Source organism: Malus domestica, chromosome 01 (genome assembly GCF_042453785.1).
Source record: "Malus domestica chromosome 01, GDT2T_hap1".
Taxonomy (NCBI): domain Eukaryota; kingdom Viridiplantae; phylum Streptophyta; class Magnoliopsida; order Rosales; family Rosaceae; genus Malus; species Malus domestica.
The window spans coordinates 7,607,594-7,623,398 of NC_091661.1; the positions used below are offsets into that span (position 1 = coordinate 7,607,594).

Genomic DNA, 15,805 nt, shown 5'->3' on the forward strand with positions numbered 1-15,805 from the left:
CTTACCTTGCTACAAAAATGAATTCTGCTCTTTCCAAATGCTCCAAATAAGAACAAGGCATAAGTCGAAATTGTCTCTTGATAAATCACTAGCAAGTTTTGCCACCCAGTCCATCATATGCTCCCGTGTATCCGTTCTACTACGTAACCCCAGCAGACTTATCAACCGAATCCACGTTGTTCGAGGACAGTTTCTCATCAAATGTACCAAGGTTTCATCCTCGCCATTGCAGAACATACACGCATCGTCCATGATGATTTTCTTTTTTTCTCAAATTGCCCCGTGTTGGTAAGCATTCATAGCACAACGCCATACACAAATCTTCACCTTCTCAGGGACTCAAGCTCTCCATAAGGCCTTCCATAAGAATTTCCCCTCCATGGTGATCGATGAACCGCTACTCTCTTGTCCTTTGACATCTCCAACAAACCTTGATAAGTGATAGGCACTTTTCGTTGTGAACTTCTCATTTGGCTCCGCAGTCCAGATTAAGATATCAGGCGGTTTAAAAATACTAAGAGGTATGCTTTGAATCAAACGAGCTTCCTCTTCCCAAAAAATACCATTTATAGCTTCCAATTTCCACTGAAATCAACTTTGCCACCGTAACAGACTGATCCATTCCTACAGGGATAGGACTAAGAACTTTGATAACGTTTTTCACTGCAGCCAAGAGGAAATCCATGTTAGGATAGTACCTGCCCTTGAAGATTTGGGAAGCAAGAGAGGACTGTTGGTGTATTAAGATCCTTAAAATCCAAGCAAAGCAAGTTGAAAGCATGAGGATCCTTAAATCCAAGGCCACCCTCACCCTTTGGTTTACACAAATTCTTCCAGCGAATCCAATGAATTCATCGCTTTCCTTGTTCTTTGCCCCACCAAATTTTTGCCACAATTTGATTCCACTCATCACAGAAGGTTTTTGGTAACAAAAAGGTTTGCATGATATATAGTGAGACGGCTTGCGCCATAGTTTTTATCAAAATTTCTTTCCCTGCACTCCTTAGGAGGCTTCCTTTCCAACCATTTAGTTTATTCCATAGTCTATCTTTAATATAGGCGAACGTTTCCTTTTTTTACTTTTCCCACATGGACTGGCAAGTTGAGGCAGCGACCACGGAAAATCACTCGCGGCAATACCAAGGCAATCCGCCAAAAGCTGCCCATCAAACTCGGTCAAATTCCCATTGAAAGCTACAAAACTATTCGAATAATTAATTGCTTGCCCCGAGACATCTTGAAAGATTTTCCACAAGTGTTTCACCTGCAATCATTCCTGAATTGTACTATGAGCAAAAATGAAACAGTCATTTGCGAACAATAAGTGGTTGGTGCTCGCTTGCACACTTTCACGCCTCTAATCTGCCCTAGTTCTCCCAAGCATCAAATAGAACAGAAAACCCCTCCGCACATAACACAAACAGAAACAGAGATAGAGGATCACCTTGCTGAATACCACGCTTTGGATGAACGTATCCAACAGGCTCACCATTTAAGTTAAAAGAATAGGATACGGTAGTTACACGCACCATCACCAGATTGACATAACTTCCAAATGAGAACTAAAAGCATTGCAAATGAGAGTTTTGCATGCTAATTCCTCGGACAAGCTTCTGGAAGGTAGACTTTAGCTATGACTTCGAGAAGAGGTCAGCAAGTTTGCCTTGGGGTCGGATTTGCTTGACTTCAACCTTTTGATGCTTTGCTGATTTGATGTAAACGCAATATGTTTGGCGTTGACTTTGTTGATGTATCATGTCTTGGTATGGTCGATACATGTGATATTGTTTTCATGGATCGTCGTTGAGACTCAATGATGGATGAAAAACCACAGGTACTTCAAATATGCTCACCAAGAGCTTTTTATGTTTCTGACATGTGGCGTAATAAGGTACGGTGAGTCTTAGAATGATTCAAAGATTTCGAATATAAGGTCTATGTCATGGACCTTTAAGATATTGTGATACCCTAGCAGTAAAGACATAACCATTTGGAAACATGCCTTATGTTGGTTTGATAAGTAACCTGTATCTACAAAACAAACAAGGAAAACATCATTCCAAGGATCAAAGGTGGTTGGATTCGCTTGAGATGCATATAGATAAGCCCAAATCCGTAGTACCTTCAGGGTAGTAGAAATACGTCTTTAATGCCTCTTCAATGGCGACGTGGAGGCATAGTGCTGCATCTTTACCAAAAAATCAACAGCGAAGAAGATGCCATTTCTAATGCAATGAGCTAAGTACAACAAAGCGCAAAGTTGAACTTAGATATGGAACTTCAGGTTTCACAACCTCGTCAAGAGTCTCATTTGCATCTAGCATATGGATAGGTATACTTAAAAGGTAACACCTTCAGGGGTTAGCTCGAGCTCAAACTTATGGTCAAGACATAAACGAATTTTCCTAATACCCTTCATCTTAAATTCCATCTTCAGGTACGAGGCAGTTATCTTAAGCTATTCCAAAGTTTTAGTGAGATTCATGTCATGAACATAAACCGCAACTCTAGCAATTTGGAATATGACTTCTTAATTTAACACACAAGGGCATAGTTTATGCATATTCCTGACTAATCAAATATTGACTTAGATGGGGATACCACATATGTCCAGATTGCTTCGATCTGTAAAGTGAACGCCTTATTTGAATTAAGAGGGTGTTTTGTGGTCTACAACTATATGAACATATCCATGTAGTTCTTCGAGAACTTATATGTAAATCTCCATATCAATCACAGGTCATTTGAGAGAAACCTTTCCCATAAGGTATGCATTACATCACACTATTTCATTCATCTCATTACGCTTCCTTTCCCACTTTTAACATATCAAGGTGGGGCAATGTAGGAACGACAAACCCACACTTTGATAAGGAATCTAATTCAACATGAGTTGTAATTTCACCAATCAGTTATATATTATAACTGAAAAATGGAACACGATTCAATATTATCACTTTTCTTTTGTGTCGGTAGCTACCATATAATTGAAACATCATCGATGATAAACTTATCCAATTCCATATCTCACCCAAACTAGCATACTAGACCAAGAACTTCAAGCCCAATAGTAATCTGGATAAATCTCATGAGATGGAAATGATTGAGACAACAATCGAGTGTGGATTTGTTTTAGGTTGTCCTTCCTCTTCTAGGGAAGTGGATCCTATGAACTGAGTGATTCGTTGTGCTTCAGGCCAAGAACAGATTAATTGGCTATCCGCCGATATACCAAACCATCAAACAAAGACGCCAAACCGTCTTTCAAGGGAGGCACATCCTTCGGGGATGTTAACTTGATGTCCGTTAGGTATGTTTATCCTTGTAAACATGTTTGTAGCTGGGATATGATTGCGTCACTTTAACTAGATCAAATATAGTGGGCAACATTTTGATAGCTAAAATACATCGCACATGCTTATCATACTTGTGTAGTTTGGGGATCAAGATAAGACATAGTGGGCAACGTCATGCGAATTTGCGTTGTTCTACATGAACGTTGACATCATTATATTCCCTTAACAGCTAGAAGACTGTGTCATTTAAGTGAGCAGTGAAGAGATCATTTGCAAGGGCTTTAAAGAGATAGTGCAAAGGAGAATCATAATTGACAAAGATTGAGATCCTTCTTTGAAGACCATATTGGCACATTGTGGCAGCACAAGTTGGCACATAAAATTCACACCCAAATGCGTAAAAAATTTAGGTCGTACCCAGTAACCAACTGTAACGTAAAATATGTTGGGTGGTGGGTCTCAAATGGACTAACATAGCTGCATACGAAAGTGCATTGCCCTAGGAAGAAACCAAAAGCTTGGTGCGTTCACAAAAGTTCAATTTCAATACCCAAAAGTCATGCAATACTTATCGAAAAATCTTCAATATAAACTCTCTGCATTGTCCAGTCTTCTAGACTTTATGGGATAATTATGGCAGTGAACCTTTAAAGTAAAATCGGCCAGAAGGTTAGCAACAATGTGCATGGACAAACTTGTGACCATTATGATGATACATCAACCAAAACCAAGTATTTACATGGTCTACATTTTGGTTGGATTAGTTCACAACTATTCCCTAAAATCCACTGTTAAAATAGGGTAATTTAGTATCTTTAAGAGGGATGATATAGAAACCCAATTTCCCCAAGAGCAGGCTTGGCAAAGTGTGCTTGTAGGGGCAAGACCCTTACTCTAGTTAATGAGATGTGTCATATAATACGTGGCATCATTGTTTGACCTAAGTGTCCTAAACAGTTGTGCTAAGGAAAGTAAAATGCTCATATCACTTGGCTCCAGGGTAATCACATGTGACGCATCCCAGTTGGGTGGCAACCTATTGGCCCTAAAACATAACTTCAGGCTTCATATTTTGGAGGTGGTGAAAATATATTACACTATATTTTCTTCAGTGGTTTCAATCATGATCATTGTTCTCTCAATTATCCTTAAGACTCAAAAACGTTCTTCTAGAACAGGGAGAATATAAAGCCTTTATAATAGTAATTCACTATCATTCATACAATAAGGAGCGACATCAAGGCCCTTAATCTGGTTGGATTGACCTGTATTCGTTATTAAAAAGGTGATTTAGGTATGAAGTTAGTGTGCGTAGTAGCACATTCATCTAGACAACTAACATTTCCTACATTTATACTTAATCACTTGTTAATTGATTTCAATCACATGTATAAGAAACATGAATCAATTGACTCATACTCAAGGACAATATCCATAAGGTTATCCAGAACTAAAATAATCACTAAACTTCAATCCGGGAACATAGGAAATTGTTCACAAATTAAACCAATGTCTACTAAGGGGATGCAATCAACATTACCCTTCCATGTAAAATTTTGCTTTTCTAAATGTTTTAGGTGGAGCAAAATTAATCTCACATATTGAATACGGGAATGGTACTCACCAACAACATTGGTAAGGGCACAAACAAGTACATAACAAATGATTTATTCCATCACAATGGAAATAGATAATGCAAGGTTGAGATTTGGGAATATTGTCTCTTATTCTTGAAGTTTGATCTTCTGTGCCAATGATCACGCTTCTGGCCGTGATGTCACCCTTTGGTAGACCTTGATTCTACCACTATTCATGACCTTAGGTTTGGTACCCATGTTGCCACCCCCTATACCAATCTTAGAGATTTGGGCTTCGTGAAGTACATAGCATTTGCTTCGGCCAAACTGAGTGTTTTCAAGTTAGTAGAGCGTGATGAGATATCGTTAGGGAAAATGTTGTATTGTTTAGTGGGCAACATGGTAGGAATCAAATCCAAGTATCGCTCTCTACATTGCTACTTCAAGGGCATGTTAGAGGCATAGATGGATGAGCAAAATCATCTCCAGTCGAAATTTAATCGAATTCTATAAACTTTAGAATGATACCTATTCACAGACGTAAACGTTTCAATCATGTCTTGCTTCAGGCAAGAGATCATCCCTCATAATTGAAATGGTCCGTAAAGGCAAGTAAAAGAGCTGTGGAATTCTCTTCAATGAGGTATTTCCATTTGTAGTGCGTCAGGCATAAATTTTCGAATGAAAATCATGGTGGAGGCTTATTTAGCTCTTTCACGCCATTTTTGGCTTCAATGATTTTGCAGCTTTTTGTAGTCAAGCGGAGTTTAATGTCTTGTATGATTGTATCCACATGAAGTAGTTTATGTCATAAATTTCCAAATTAGTGAAATCGAACTTGTAACAGTTTGACACTTCCCTGAATTGGGGAAACAAGATTGTGGTTGGTGGTAAGAGAAATAAAACCTCCATAAGCATTAGAGTTAGAACATTTGGGTTCTAAGACATGGTTTTGATTAAACGGATTAATCATGGAGAACTTCAGGTCTCTACATGAGTGGTGAGTTTTAGGAAACTTCAGGTTTATATGGCACTTTTTTCAAAACTTCAGGCTCGGGTGTAAAAGTATGAACTTCAGGTTCATAATAGTTGCAAATAAAGACAATTTATACAAGATAATATATATAGCATTAAAAACAAGGGAACTTTAAAGAAAAAATTCCGGTACTGTTCACTTTAACGAAAAACCATATTTTTACATTAAAAAGTCAATCTTGGTACTATTCAGTTTACCCTTTATTTTTTCCTTATCGTTAAAACTCAAAGTTTTCAAGTCATTTTTATTAATTTTCCTTAAAAACAATTGTAATGAAGGTGGAAAGTTTCGGACCATTTTGTGTGAAAGTATAAGAAACGGCCCAAAAATGTAGAGCTTCAGGTCCAAAAATAAATAGGTGGGTTGACAGAAGTCAAGCCCAAATATTAACCTCAAAAAGAAAAGGTGAAAACCAAATCTTGATAAATAGGTATAGAGTTTCATATGTGCTACAGTAAATAGCGCCCAAAAGAAAAATTGATTGATTGAGTTAACAGCCCAAAAAACAATTAGGAGCCCAAACTAGGTTGAAGAGGAAAAAAGAACCACTTCAAAAAATGGCCTAAACAGGGGCCAAAAAAATTAAAAAAACCGAGTCCAAGCCCAAAGCTGGCCTTGGCTGGATTCGGGCCGAGCGCAGGGAAGGCCCAATAGAATGGGGTTCAAGCCGAGGACGCGCCCAATACCAGTGGGCTCGAGTTTCGCCCAAAAAATACAACGGCGAGGGTCATGTGGAGTAGAGGTTCGAACGTGAACCTCGAAGAACGCGACAGAGGAGATGGAATCCTCAACGTCAGGTCTCGGTGTTGATGGGATGGCGGCTGCAGGCGTCGAAGGCCGGCAACGTCTTGAAAGACGTCAACAAACTAAAATTGTGACTGGGGGACCACTTCCAGTCGTCGTGAGTGGTAGTCACCAGGAAACGTCGAAATATCGGTGGGGGTTCGACTTCAGGCAATCCCTAGGCCGGGTGACAGAGACGACAAAAAACGACGTCGTTTCTAGATTTTAGGTAAAGATCGGCTCGGCTTGAGCTGCTAGAGCGTGGCTTAGCGCATAGCACAGCCCGGCTTGGAAAAAAAATTAGGGCTTTTTTTTCTTTTCTATTTTTCATTTTTCTTTGCTTAGTCACACATATTCAATTCATCACAATTATAACAGCAATAATTTAATATAATTGCAAAACAATAATTTGAGTAGAACATATAATTCGATAGTCGAAAATTAGGATTTATGCTTAACGGTGAATGTTTCATGCAATCAACTTGAAATATATCAAGTTAGATCGTGTTTTAAAATAACCTAGATTAGGATAATGAATCTTGTAAACAAGCTTTGTAGTAGAAAAAAAATTTAAATTGCTTGGCGCAACAATAGAAGCATACTGACAACGTGTTGTGACCAATTTTACGAAAAAGAGAGATAGATAACAAATGGCTTGAGGAATTTTGTCTTATTCCTCATGCCTTGTATCTTTATTTATCTTGACAAGAGAGATAGGAACTTACTCCCTAAAGAATACAATTACATACAGGAGCTATTTAAAAGACATTGTAAAATCCGACAGATAATCTACTAGGATTTAGTAATTTAGGATTTTTGACATCTCAAATTTGCATCTTAGCATTGAAGATGCTCTCAGAAATTAGATTAAAATCGAAATCAAAACCCTAAACAATAGTGAGCGACGTGAGAGAGAGTATCAATTCATCGGTTTGGGCCAAAGCTTTTGTTCAAGCTCAATAAAGCTAAATTGATAAATTTAGGCCTAAACAAGGCGCTGCGTGAATAAGAAAACGCAGCCGCAGAAAAAACAGCAAGCCGGAGCTCAATCAAATGTCCAAAATACCCGCCAGAGCTATGATCCTTCACTAAAACATAGGACGGCAGAGAATGTCAATATGCTTTTTATCGTTACCATTATTGAGTTTTCGTTTTCTATTCTTAATCTCACAGGTATTGTACATTTTCAACAATTCCTTTCGTGACAATTTCAAAACTAACCTTCATTCGTCAGCCTTCGTATTTTTCGAAGAAAAGAAAGCTTGCTTCTGCAGCAAGAACATCTTCCTCTGAAACCCTACACACTTCTGAATCCGAAATAGAATACCAGCACCAAGCAGCAGCGTCAACCTCAGACTCCTCACAAGGTTCTTCACATAAATCAGCTCTCACGCTTCTGTAAACGGTGTAGTGCCCACTTCCAGCTCTTCCAAAGTGCTCCACAACGGCAACAAGACGGTAGAGGCAAGTATTTGAAGGAACCACTTTGCAACTCTCAGTCAACTGCAATAGGTATGCGCACATTAATAATCAACCTAAAAGCTTTTATTCATCAAACGCCACAAAAAAGATCTAAAAAATGAAAAACAAATACAAGTTTTAGATGCAAAAAATGTTCTTTTTATAAGGAAAAGCAAACACAAATTATTTTCAAATCAATCTATATGCAAAAGCAGCAAAGTTTAAGTGCCTGATCTTCTGAGTGCATGTTCATGTCTGCATGCATGGTTTTCAAAAACCCTGCTGCTTCGGAAAATCTGGATTTTGCTGGCATATCTTTTGCATTTGCAGTGAATTGAGATACATCTGAAGCTGATTCTTCTGGGTAGATACTTCCTCTCGTTAATCCATAGATATGATTCAGCTTTATCTGATCATACTGCATATTGAACTGATTGGGAAAAGTTCTTGAGTTTTTATTTTGTTGCTGAACTTCCCCTTTTTTCATGTTTTCTTCCAAACTCTTTATTCCCACATCACTTGTCGTGAATCTCAAAAGGTCCAAAACCAATGGAAAAGAAATATGGCCCTACAATCATCAATACAGAATTGCACCAAATATTTTAAACCATTTTACCCAGGAAATACATTCTCATGGATTGAGTAAAGTAAAGCATGAAATTTCAAACACCTGAAGTTTTACTAGTTCTCCAAATATATTGATTGAAACACGCTTTAGATGAATGCATAGAATCTGCAAGGACAAATCAGACCAATAGCAATTCTTAGAGATTGAATTATATACCTAAAGACTTCTCAGGAAAATGAAGATGTCAAGATGCGCCAATAAAATACACGTGAGAAACAACAAGGGTACAGTATGCAAAATATGAACAAAATTTACAAGAAACCTGTAGATCCTTTGCAACCAGATTTAACGATGTTAGTCGTATAAAGGTAAGAAGAGAACCATAGCAAATAAGCTAATTTGTCTTGTTGAACAATTTTTAGCTTTGTTGGCTCAATGTCCAGATGAGGAAATTCCATTTTTTGTATCACTATTTTCAGCAGATAATTAAATATGATGGCAGATGATATCAAATAACAATGACTATAAATCAATATTCCAGTTTTTTTCTTTTGTTGGGTCAACCATAAAACTGCGCTTTCCTTATTTTTCTACTTTTTATTTTTTTTCCAAGTGAATATGATGACAAAATATATAACAGAATGATGGATCCTATTACCAAAACTCAAGAACCAAAAAACCAGTTAATCCACTTTGGATTTATGCAAATTTGACAATTAATTTTGCAGAAGCTTCCCCAAAACTAACGTTTCTTGGTTAGGTTAGAAAAAACCAAATACAATATGAAAATTGTCTTGACCGTAATTTGTTAGTTACAATGGGATTTCTTTCATATTATGGCAATACCTACATCTTTTCCTTTGTTTTCTTATAACCATAATAAGCGGGATCCAAGAGCTTTTGAGATGCTTGCCTATTGCATGCCATTTTCCCTTATTCATTCTTAGATGATGTCAAAGCAGCTGAGGTACATGGCTTCCACATGATAGAACAAATGAACCCCAGTGTTCAAGATATCGTGTCATGCCAAATAGTTCCAAAATCCCATTTATCTTTCTTCCCGTTGGTCTAGTTGACACCTGGAATTACCCCAGGTTTTATGAAAATAATAGAAGAATAAGAGAACAAACCTTTGGGCAACGAGCAATACTTATTTGCTTTAGAGTATATGAAAATTTATTTGACCAAGGTAGCTTATGTAGATGAAAATGTCTTCGACAGTCACAGGAATCTTGCTCAGGGCATCTCTTAATCTTTTCAATCTCTTCCTGAAAAACAATCATATGAGTGGAGCCAAAAAGCATAATGTTTACAGAGGGCCACAGAAGGAGAAATGTGACAGTTTTTATTTGTTTGAAAATGACTATCAAAGTCGTTTGTTTGCCCTTATTAAGTGGGACTAGACTGGACTAGTTGTTAGTCCAAATACTGTGTTTGTTCCATGCTGGGACTAACATTAATGAGACTAAAGGGGACTAGCATGGACAAAACCCTTCACTAAGTGGTCTTAGCGAGACCCCCCAATAACCATGGGACTAGCTAAGACTATCCTCTCTCGTCCTCGTCATGCTCAACAACCACTCTCGATAGACTCCTCGTCATCTTCGGTTACCTAGATCATAATAAAATATTAATAATTTATATATTAAATAATATAATATTAGAATTTGTTATTATCCAGCTTCTTAGTCCAACACTGCACCAAACGCTTCACTAAGTTAGTCCAGCTTAGTCTAGTCTAAGCCAGTCCAGCTTAGTCCTTGAAGCTAGTCCAGTCCGAGATAGTCCAGCGCAACAAACGCCCCCTAAGAGGACTATCTCGGACTGGACTAGCTTTAAGGACTAAGCTGGACTAGCTTAGACTAGACTAAGTTGGACTAACTTAGTGAAGCGTTTGGTGCAGTGTTGGACTAAGAAGCTGGATAATAACAAATTCTAATATTATATTATTTAATATATAAATTATTAATATTTTATTATGATCTAGGTGACCGGAGATGACGAGGAGTCTATCAGGAGTGGTTGTTGAGCATGACGAGGACGAGAGGAGATAGTCTTAGCTAGTCCCATGGTTATTGGGGGGTCTCGCTAAGACCTCTTAGTGAAAAGTTTTGTCCATGCTAGTCCCCTTTAGTCTCATTAATGTTAGTCCCAGCATGGAACAAACACCTTATTGGACTAACAGCTAGTCCAGTCCAGTCCCACTTAGTGAGGGCAAACAAACGCCCCCTAAAAGAGCATGTAAGACAGAAATTAGGTTATTTCACATGCAATGAAACTAAATGAAGTGGCAAGCAATCAAGAAAAGTGATTGGAGAATTTGTAATTCACATGTTAAAAGATTATTTGCTGCTGCCATATCCCGAAAGTGGATGTTTTGGACTTTTTAGGCTGTTCGGAATGACACAACTTTGATTTGGCATGCCTGTTTTGAGCTTGCAATCTGGATTCGATGAGAACAACGAGATCTACAAGACTTGTTGTTTCACAAGAAGCCCAGTCAGAATTTGGCCGGATCCCAGCATTTAATTTCCAAAAATGGGATCTTATTATTTTAGGATCTTGTTAATATTTTGTAATTTGTTTAATTCCTTTCTTATTTGGTTTCCTATGGTTTCTAGGTTAATAACATTACAAATGGGTCATCTTGGCCTTAGGTTTGGAACCTTATTCGTATTATCAATCAAATTGGAGTTTATTCTCTCTTTCTTCTTAGAGAATTCTCGGGTTTGGTAGTTTTTTTTTTTCTAGCCAAGGAATAACATTCGAGCTTCCTTGTTATATCCGATGTGTCCAGTCTGGCGACAAATCCAAGCACAAGTGATTTAATTTTAGTTTCCTGGTGATGCAAAGAATTTATGGAATATAATAAATAGTCAAGGAGTGTTTTTAGTTTCCATATATCAATATGTAAGTTTTTGCACTATAAAAGATTATTAATGTATAAGGCAAAATTCTTAAGTTTATTTAAGGAGTATGAATTATTGATCATGTATTCTATAAATGGGACAGAACCTTTGTCTGCATCAGCAAACCTGGTTCAATATAATTGAGGTGATGTCAGTTTCTAAAGTATCCTATCAGTTTCCCTTTGATTTTCTTTTAGGAACCTAGGCTCTGACGGGTGTTGGAGTATCATCATTTCTTCACTTAATGTGAAAGAGGACTGTCTTTCTTTTCCTATTCGCATCAAACAAGAAAATAGAAGGAGAAAGAAAGGAACAGGAAGATGGAGTAACAGAAACCCTAATTCTGCTGCATTCATCATGTAGAAAATAAGGCTATCAAGTTGCATATATTTATAATGCGAATATAGGATTTACCTCATTTACTCCCATAGAAAATAAATACTTGACTGCCGCAATGTGCCAACAATAGTTACAGTGATAATTCTCAACTTGTTCAGCAGCAGTGAACTGCTCCAGGCAATCCTCTAAGGTGCATCCAACCATCTAACAATGTACAAAAACGAAATTGATTAAGAACAAAAAGGAAAGGTAAAAGAGGAGATGTTTTAGTTTAGAAGGAAGCAATCATATGAGCAGAATTCAAGTGAAAGTCTCAAACATACATAATATCAAAGAGTGAATACTTCAGTACACATACAATTGTGGCACCACCATTAAGGACTGGTGAAAGAGGCAAGCTGTGAAAAGATTCAAAGTTCAATGATATCTGCAAAATAAAGAGGCAAACTCTGAACTATCCACAATTGAATGATACCGTTAAAATAAAAAGAGAAAACCATGACTGAAGACTAGAACAGTGGCAAGTGAAGGTAGGATATTGTCAACAAGTAACTTTATTTATAAGATTCTACATCTAAAACACAAAATTGCATCCTACTAGGATGACTAAGACTGAAGGATGTAAAACTCGAAAGAATTTAAGGAACATAGGCATGTGAAATTGACAAAAGTTCAAAGAAATTGATTTTGGAAACAGAAACGGTAGCACACCTACTAATCGCAAGAGTTACAAAACAAAAAGGTGCAGATAAGCATACATGAGATCAAGTATAACTCAAATAAGTGCATAGTGTTCCTTCAGAAATTCATGTGAACCTGTGTTGAGCAACTTCGACACGTGAGGATGCTACTGAGAATTCCATCAAATGGCCCAAGGTACTGTTGCTGCCATCTTGCCTGCTCACTCTGGTTCTCCATTCTCTTTGGAGTAATAATCCTACAATTAGAGGCAAAGAGTTCTGCTAAAGAACATTGATTTGGAAGATAACAATCTGAAAATTCTTCTCTTAAAGAGGACAGAAGATGAAGAAATGCTTCTGCTGCATCCTACGTGTACAAAATATTACGTATTAGATATTCAATTTTAAATGCTCAAGTTGTTATGGCATTTAGAAGACAGAATAGCACCTGCTGGCTTGTAAGATCGAAATTCTGAATGTAAGCTTCCATCGCAAGCATCAATTTTCGCGGACTTAATACAACTCTTCCTCCACCAACTACACTTAGATCTACAGAAATATTATAAATTAGTTTGGAACACCTAATAGAATTATAGAAAAGCCAGAAAGTTATATATTCTTAAGACGTGATTATATGATGTCATTTGATGTCTTACTGAACCAACACTATACCTAAAGAGCATTCCAGTATACATGTTAACTTAAACACACTGCAAGTGATTTCAATAGGTTTGATTTTGATCCTAACCTTCTAACAAAGCTGCCAATGCTATCGTAAGAGGAAAGGCATCAACTCGATCCTGAACTGCTGAGAACTCATATTCCTCTAAGACATTCTGGAGAAAGGGTTGAAAGTATGAACAGCTAGCCAGAGCCTGAAGATTACAAAATCCAACAGTAAGTCACACAAACCATTCTAATCTATAAAACATTTAAGCATAATCGAATTCTAAATGGAATACACACATATGTAATCAACTTCCATCTTCAAACACTTATAGGTGAACAAACACGAACACGCACATATACACATGAACAACAACACATATAATGTTGTCTTTTCTTTTCAAGACATGAATTAGCCTGATAGTGTGAGTGAAGGTGCGTCCTCGTTCGAGAACTACGGTCTTTAGCTCTGGAACTGAACCATTTCCCGAAAAAAAAAATGATATGATTCAACCTCAAACCCATTGGAATGTAGCGGATAACAGCGGGGCCTGAGAATTGAACCCCTTCCCAAACTGTACAAACTTCTTCCAAAGCATACGGCTTGCTGGATGTAGATGATGATCCCAAGTACCCGGATCAATCGAAAGCTTGATTCTATCAAAACTATCCAATTCTAATCAATATATGTAAATGAAACCAAGGAATGCTCAACCATTGGGAATACCTGTAAAATAACATTTAGGAAACAATTATTTCCAAGATTTTGGAGGCCGGGTACCAAAGGCAGCTGCTTGCGAGAAGAAGCCTGAGTGTTTGGCAGCCACTCTAAGTGTAAGGTGTTTAGGATGCCGAATTTCGAGCCTTTGAGAGCAAGAACAAAGCCACCAGCAATACCCAGAAGAGCAGCCACAGATGAAATCAAGCTTGCACCAGAAATAGTCTTAAACCCTAGTTGGAATTGCCCAATCAAACACTTCAAATTTGCCTCCCGGTCAAACTTCATCCTATTTCTATCTTACCAAATACCACAAGGATTTACCGGTTTGCCGTCAAACCCTGCGATAAAACAATTGAAGAAACACCAGAAACACTGTTTCGCTCTCCCTGCGTGAAGGAAAATGTTTTTGATGGGTTCTGACCAGTGAAGAAAATATCGATAATATATAGCCGATATTATCGTTTTTTTGGGACCCCGATATTTTATTAACTATCCAACTTGTTTTCGGAAAAATATCGTGATATTATCGATAATATCGTGATATTTTCGAAACTATCGCGATATTTTGTATCGGCTAAATCGGAGAACAAAGTCGGAGCAAATAGGGTTTCAGTACAAAGCCGAATCCCTAAATCCCCAAATTCTAATTCAAAGCAAATGAACTGAATCCCTAATTCCTAAATCCCTAAAATCGATTTCAGTACAAAAATCAACATGCAGAAAAATTGCAATCTGTACAAAATTGTAATTTACAAGCCGAGAAGAACGCCGGAGCAAATTAACCGAATCCCTAAATCCCCAAATTCGATTTCAAAGCAAATGAACTGAATCCCTAATTCCTAAATCCCTAAAATCGATTTCAATACAAAAATCAAGCAACATGCAGAAAAATCGCAATCTGTACAAAAATTGTAATTTACAAGCCGAGAAGAACGCCGGAGCAAATTAACCGAATCCCTAAATCCCCAAATTCGAAATCAAAGCAAATGAACTGAATCCCTAATTCCTAAATCCCTAAAATCGATTTCAGTACAAAAATCAAGCAACATGCAGAAAAATTGAAATCTGTACAAAAATTAAAATTAAAAGCCGAGAAGAAGAGAAGTAGGAGCCTGGGAACGTCGTCTTCCTCACGAATCCAAGACGGCTGGGACAACGTCGTGCTCCTCAGTGGTGTCGACGGCTGGGACTACGATGAATTCCGGTCCATCTCCATGGAACAAGGTGGTTTAGAAGGCGGTTATCGAGTGGTGTCGACGGCTGGGTTTAGGACGGGTGAGATGGGAGGAGCAGAGGGAGACACGGACGAGGAGGATCGAGAGATGGATCGAGATTCGAAAGATGAGTCTGTGTGTGTGTGTGGAAGAACTGGAGAAGGGGGAAGGGAGGGAGAAGACTGAGAACGAAGACTCAGAGAGAGAAGAGAGAGAAGAGAGAGATTGAGACGATTCGAGAAAGGAAGGAATGATCGAGACTCTCTGAGCTCCGTGTGTGGTGTGCGTGTGTGGTGTGGTGTGGGGGGTCTCGAAGTGTGTGTGTGGTGGAGTGTGAGTTCTTCACTGTTTTTTACTGTCTGTGTGGTGGCGTGTAAGAAAAAAAAAGGATCCAATGATCCAAATAATTCAAAACCAAATAATTCAAAACCTATCTCTAGCTCTCTGATACAATGATCCAAATAACTTTTTGCAATTTCAGAGCATGGACAACAAATAATACTGCTTTCATAATGAAATCGTGTGACAGTCAGTAAGATTCTTTCACATGCAAAA

At 37.9% G+C, this 15,805-nt stretch overlaps 1 protein-coding gene across 3 annotated transcripts; it reads right to left on the bottom strand.

Annotated features, from left to right (window-relative positions):
• Positions 1-7,623: 7,623 nt before the first annotated feature.
• On the bottom strand, positions 7,624-14,458 carry LOC103431662 (ubiquitin carboxyl-terminal hydrolase 27). Of its 3 annotated transcripts, XM_029099488.2 has the most exons (11): positions 14,043-14,458; positions 13,398-13,524; positions 13,098-13,198; positions 12,786-13,016; positions 12,328-12,396; positions 12,045-12,173; positions 9,852-9,989; positions 8,824-8,886; positions 8,383-8,721; positions 7,914-8,195; positions 7,624-7,780 (listed from the first exon to the last, which is right to left on the bottom strand). In XM_029099488.2, the coding sequence occupies exons 1-10, from the start codon at positions 14,319-14,321 to the stop codon at positions 7,923-7,925; spliced, it is 1,749 nt and encodes a 582-aa protein (XP_028955321.1). In that variant the 5' UTR covers positions 14,322-14,458; the 3' UTR covers positions 7,624-7,780; positions 7,914-7,922. The 3 variants fall into 3 exon arrangements, with proteins under 3 accessions (XP_028955321.1, XP_028955284.1, XP_028955362.1); XM_029099451.2 differs by having other exon boundaries at positions 7,624-8,195; XM_029099529.2 differs by lacking the exon at positions 9,852-9,989 and having other exon boundaries at positions 7,624-8,195.
• Between the last annotated feature and the right edge of the window lie 1,347 nt (positions 14,459-15,805).

Coding starts and splice junctions, on each gene's coding strand:
- LOC103431662 (XM_029099488.2), bottom strand. CDS start 14,321: ATGAAGTTTGACCGGGAGGCAAATTTGAAGTGTTTGATTGGGCAATTC. Junction 12,397..12,785: donor GTCGAAGTTGCTCAACACAG/GTTCACATGAAT, acceptor TTTATTTTGCAG/ATATCATTGAACTTTGAATC. Junction 9,990..12,044: donor TTTCTATGGGAGTAAATGAG/GTAAATCCTATA, acceptor ATTGTTTTTCAG/GAAGAGATTGAAAAGATTAA.